Source organism: Miniopterus schreibersii (genome assembly GCF_964146895.1).
Source record: "Miniopterus schreibersii genome assembly, chromosome: 1".
NCBI classification, from domain to species: domain Eukaryota; kingdom Metazoa; phylum Chordata; class Mammalia; order Chiroptera; family Miniopteridae; genus Miniopterus; species Miniopterus schreibersii.
In genome coordinates, this window is record NC_138101.1 from 74,274,016 (window position 1) to 74,280,015 (window position 6,000).

Genomic DNA, 6,000 nt, shown 5'->3' on the forward strand with positions numbered 1-6,000 from the left:
TAGAGAAGCACTGGGTTACGCTTGAGTGCAGCAGAGAGAGTTGGAAATAACCTACAATGAGATGTCAGCTTTGGTACTTTGACACTCAAAGATTTCTTAACCCAGATCCTGTGGTGTATGTCTTCAGTTTGGAAACTTTTTCATCCAAAAGTACCCCAGCTTGAAAGTGCCTTTTAAACAGAGCTTTTTTTCTTCTTCTTCTATCCCCCTTTTCAGAATTCTTGACAGAAACTGGAAGGGGACCTCAAAATCATCTCTATCAACCTTCTCATTTTACAGAGAGAAACTGAGGCCCAGGGAGGTATAGAAATTTGTCAAAAATCACATCCTTCACATGTCTTCTCTTGAGTCCTCCAACAAGTGCATTAGGAAGTGGTTTGGCCCTCTGTCAACTCCCTGAAAAGTCTTATTTCCCTCTAATTCTCTCCACTGACCTCAGGTGACATGCCCCACTCCCTAAGGGAACTCTGTTTATTTTTAAGGTTCCTACTGATCACTGAGCAATGGGAGGAGCAGGGAAATTAACTTGTATGGCCACCATGTTGAGGGATAGCCTGACTTAAGGGTGACTCTACCTATTATAGGAATTACTTCAACAAGAAACTACACAGAAGTATCCAGAATATTCAAAGAGTTAGCCAAAAAAGTTTAAAAATGCTTTCTTTGAAATGAATGGGGTCAAGTGGTGGGTCTGTCGCGCACATCCACAGTTCTTGGCTAGAATCTCTAACTATCCATTAGTGAAGTCAATTCTTTTATGCCTCAGTTTCCTCACATCTAAAGTGGAGCACATGCACAGGCAATATACAGCACTGTCTATTTAAGAATACACTATTTTTTAAAAAGTAGCAACTGTTTTATGAGGTACTCCGTAGGCTTACCAAAACCCTATCTCACCAAGGTATGTCTTTTTAAAAATATGTTTTTTATTTATTGATTTTTAGAGAGGAAAAAATCATTAATTTGTTGTTCTACTTACTTATGCATTCATGGGTTGATTTTCGTATGTGCCCTGACCTGGGATCAAACTTGCAACCTCGGTGTATGGGGACGACGCTTTAACCAACTGAGCTGCCCGGCCAGGGTTCCCCAAGGTATGCCTTGAAAATGAGCGAGGTAACAGTGATAATAACATTTTAGGATATAGACAAATTGAATGATTAAGTGTGAAGTGTTAAACATTTTATGATCTAATGACAAATATGAAGGTGGGAAATTCCAGTGTGGGCAGTAGTCTTTACAAGAAGGGACAATTAGAAAAATCATCTTAATGGGTTTCCGCACTTTTTTTGTTTTTTTATTTTTGAGTCTAAGGGATGAAGATTTGATCACAGAATTCCTAGAATGAAAGAAAGATGATGAAGGCATAGATAAAGTCTCAGAATTTCCACAATTCTGAGAAAGGTGCCTTCAATAACGTGTTCTATTGGTAACATCAGGAGAATTCTCTTTTAACCACATCCCAGGACCCAGTAATATGGAGACTAAAAACATCCAAGTTGATTAATACATCCACTGTAACTCATCACAATTTTAAATGGTGGCTTCGGAAACTTTCAGAATGAAAATCAGCCTTATGAATCAGCTAGAAATTGCATCTGTTGACAATCTGTTTGATTTCATTAGACCTCTCACTCCTGAGGAATAAAAAGACTTGTTTAAGACTAGGTTCTTGGAGGAAAAAGTCTGAGAAGGGACTATTTGTTACCCAATCCATTGCATTCTCTTTAACCACCAAGTCCTCATTTGCCTCTGGATTGGACTATCTCAGGAGCCTCATGAACTGCCTCTGTGCACCTAATGTTTCTCCACCCTATGCCAGAGTCCTGTCCACAGAGCTCTGACCCTGTCTGAAGTGAACAGAACAGAAAGAGCACAAGCAAGAGAGACCTGGGTTTGCGCCCCAGCTCTGTCACTGCCTGTGTGACTTCTGAGTTTTGGGTTCTTCTTCATCTAGTGGGTTTGTGACATCCACACTGCAAAGTCATTAAGAAGATTAAAACAAGACATATATCTGGCACATAGAAGGTACTCTATAGATGATAATTTTTACTTTTTAGTAGTCTTTTGTTGACTGCCAAATGAAGTTAAATATTTTTAACTTGTTATCCAAGACCTTGGATCATTAATTTGACCCCATCTTACCTTTCCAGTCTTAATTCCCAATATTCTCACATCACCATCCAGTGCTGGGGGCCACAGCAGGTCACTTGTGGGTCCCTAATGCTCTGCTGTGTCTTTGCTAATATGGTCCTCTCTGTCTGGAATCTCCGCTTATGGAAATTCACTAATCCATCAGGGTTTCTTCTTGCATGCCACCTCATGAAGCCTTCTCTGATAGCTTCATGCTCCCATAGATCTTATCACATTCTGACTTTATTACTGTATTACTGTTATTAAATCTATGCCTTTCTCCCTCTTACTATGTTATAAATCTCTTAAGGATAGAGACTGCCTTGTTCATTTTTATATTTCCTACAGTGCTGAAAATGGGAATAAGAGGTATTGGATAGATTTTTGGAGAACTGAGTGAATGAAAGAGTTCTCATAATACTTTCACTTGCCCCACTGCCAGCAAGACCACTCATATCCTGAGGTAAGTTACCATTTGCTAGCAATAACGCAAGTTTACTTAAAATGTGTTTCCCAGAAATAGGGCATGAATAATTGTAAAGACTTCTCTGTTCTGGCTTGGACTGACCTCCCACTTTGCAAAGACCCTGCTGAGACAGAAATCATATTATAAGCATTCCTAAAATCATACCCACTTTAGCTCCAAAGACATACCTATACCTGGGTCAGTTCACAGCCCAACATAACTTGTCCACTTCCCTCAAATAAGCAAAAAGATATATGCATCATCATGTTTCACTTCTTATCTGTGGCCAGTTAGTGTTATTATATATCTAGAAATTAAGGATATGAAATTATAGACTTTGCTACCTTATCTGTCTTCCTGGGTAAGCAAGAGAAGAAGTCATGAGAAAATTCATAGTCAATTAGGAAGGGTGGTTTTGAGGTAGAAGTTGGTGGTTATTTCTTAAAAAAAAAAAAATTGACAAAACCCATCTGAAAGGATAAATGAAATTCAAAATTTGCATATATATAACTACCTTATACACATACATATAGTACATGCATATACACACATAAGAACATAAGAAAAAGTAGTACTCTGAAAGTGAGCATGATTATATTTCAAAAATTTCTATAAAGTTGCACATTTAAGGAGTTTCCTAGGTATGATTTCCAGAGGCAGTAAAAATCAAAGGGTACAACACTGAAGCTAAACTATTCTGAGATCTTAAATTATCCTAATATTTCCTATAAGATACTGACATCTCAGGCACATTTTCCTGGTCTTAGAGAGATTTCTAGCAGATTCTTAGTATTATCTTAACAGCTGGTGGGTGCAGCAGAAAACTAAATCCATTGAGAAAGAAAATAAAATTTCTTTTCAAATATCAGGTCATTCTATTCATCCCAGAATTAACTGTGAAAAACTATGAGTGACAGGCAAGTCCACCATTCTTAGCTCTTTATATAGATCAGGAACAACTGAGGCATAAAATGGGGCCCCAGAGGGTCATAGACAAGGGGTAGAGCCCAGGATTCAACCCCCTTCTCTGTACCTTCTACTTAGGTGCCCTCTTTGATTCTTTGGCTGGGGAGAGGTGACATCCATTAACCTTCCCAAGTTCCCAAGGGCATCTGTGACCCCTTACCTGTCACGCAGCCAGTTACCATGATGAATGTGAAGAATTTCCACATCAGCAAGTGTAGCTCCATCTTAGCACCTGGGATAGACTGCCTGCTTAGGGACAGTCAAGAGATCTTTCTCTGCAGAATTCTGGGTTTCCTGTCAGCCTCTTGTTAGCATCGTGCTGAGAGGATGGGGGATGACAGGATCAATCCATTAGAGATGCATCCCTGCTGGTCCATCCAGTCTCTGTGACAGCCAGGAGTGGCTCTCTATAAGCGTGAGGCTGATTTGTTCAGCCAGGAAATCGTGCCTGGCAGCCTCTTCTCTAGTCTCATATAGGAAGTGGTTTTAACCAGGTGTTTTTCAAGTTCAATTGCTGGGAGGTGTGGGCTGGGGTTGGTGAGAAGGATTGGGCTTCGTTGATGAATCTTCTTCAGCTTCACCCAGAACAGGAAAGGGAGATTCCCCTGCCGTTAAAAGAAGGTGAGCAAGCACTTCTTGGCAGTGGTCTCATCTAGCACTTCATAAATTGAGGTCTTCCCCCAGACTGGCAGCTCCCTGAGGAGTCAGCAGGGGTCACAGGAAATGGAGGAGCATAGCCATGTCAAGAATGTGGAAGAGGTGACTTGACCGTAGATGGCAATTTCCTAAAGTTCTGTGACCACCAATCCCTTTATTTTTTTATATGTCTCTATTGATTTCAGAGAGAGGAAGGGAGAGGGGGAGAGAAACATCAATGATGAGAGAGTCATTGATGGGCTGCCTCCTGCATATCCCCTCCTGGGGAATCGAGCCAGAATCCCTGGCATGTGCACTAACTGGGAATCCAACCTCGATCCCCTGGATCATAGGTCCATGCTCAACCGCTGAGCCAACCAGGCTGGGTGCCACTAATCCCTTTAAAAAGTCTGGTAGGGGGTGGGGGGAGAAGATGGAGGCCAAATAGGTGGGCACCTTTCTTATACTTCCTCCCAGGACCAGACTGGAAATACAACTAAATTGGGGAACATTCACCTGGAATTACCAACTGAGGTCCAGCTGAGGAGGCAACTGATATCAAGGAAGGACAGAAAATACCTGGAGACTAATTAGTAGGAAGGGCAAGAGGGGCTGACCCAGCTCCCGGGGTGGCAGGCTGAGTGAGGAGGGATCCCTGAGCTCTGGGAGGGTTATTCCCCTGAGAGGATGGAGGCCCAGGACCCCGGTTGGCTCCAGGGTCCAGAGCCAGACCAGCGGCCCATGGAGCACCCAGCCCTGAAAGGCTGCAGGGCAGCTGGCCACTGGAGAGTCCGGAGCTGATAGGAGAAAAAGACAGGTTTTTTTTAAACCTAGAGCCCACAGGAGTTTCCTCTGCAGCTACTCACCTGAGGCTTTGGAGGAGGGAGGGGGGTGAGGTCTTGAGGTGCCTAAGGAGAGGCTGGGGTGGGAAGCACTGGGGGGAAAATGTAGAAAAACAGAAGCCCTGTGTCCAGCATTTGGTTGTACTCCCCCAAACGGAAGCGACCATTTTTCCTGAGACACACTAGCTCCTCCCAGAGGCCACAGTTCAGGAAAAGGAAAGACCCCTGCCCTAGGTGATATAGCCCACCACACCCTCAGGAGCCCTGCCTGCCACACCCTGCATCTTGACCTTGGCAGAGGAGACAGCAGCAGAGGCCAAGCCCAGGCCCTTGAACAGTCCCAGGAAGCCTCAGTCACTGGCGTGGGGATGGGGCGGTCCACCCCACTACCCCGGGAACCTGACTGGTGCTTCCCTTGCAAGGGAGAGTGATGGAAACTCCCGCTATCCAGCTGATCCCACTGGACTGCATTACGAGGATCTCTGTCTGCTGAGGGCAGAGTAATATTCTGGGACACTGTCAGAGGAATATCTCTGGGACAAGAAAACACACCCACAACTTTCCCTGAAATCTGAACAGCACCTCTCTCTATGGGAGACCCAAAGGTCTGTACTCTCCGTTCTACCTAAAGCCCTTTCAGAAACAGACGTTTGAGTGATTAAGATTGACAGCTGGCTGGTAGGAGAAGGTGAGTGGAGGCAGACTTCAGGGAACCTGAGGAAGTTTGCTGACCCAGCCTGGGTCCCAGTGCTGCTAACAAACTAGTCTTAGAGTGCAGCTGGGCCAAGGCTTAGCCAAGTCCAGTGGACATAAGAACAAACTGGGGATCACTTGGAGCTCCAAGCAGGTTGCTGAAAGCCAAAGGAGGATAGGTTCTCACAGTGCTTAGCATCTAAGTACTTCCTGGGAAGCCCAGAGTTGGCAGACAGAACAGTCAGCTGCAGTCATCAGAAGAGC

At 44.0% G+C, this 6,000-nt stretch overlaps 1 protein-coding gene across 2 annotated transcripts in view; it reads right to left on the reverse strand.

Annotated features, from left to right (window-relative positions):
* The window catches only part of IL2RA (interleukin 2 receptor subunit alpha), a 45,780-nt gene extending 41,769 nt beyond the window's left edge, over positions 1 to 4,011 (reverse strand). Inside the window, exon 1 of one of the 2 annotated variants that reach the window (XM_081137673.1) lies at positions 3,726 to 4,011. In XM_081137673.1, the coding sequence (XP_080993799.1) occupies positions 3,726 to 3,789 (64 nt within the window). In that variant the 5' untranslated portion in view covers positions 3,790 to 4,011. The remainder of the gene's footprint in view (positions 1 to 3,725) is intronic. The other variant, XM_081137672.1, reaches the window with a different exon arrangement.
* Positions 4,012 to 6,000: the final 1,989 nt, after the last annotated feature.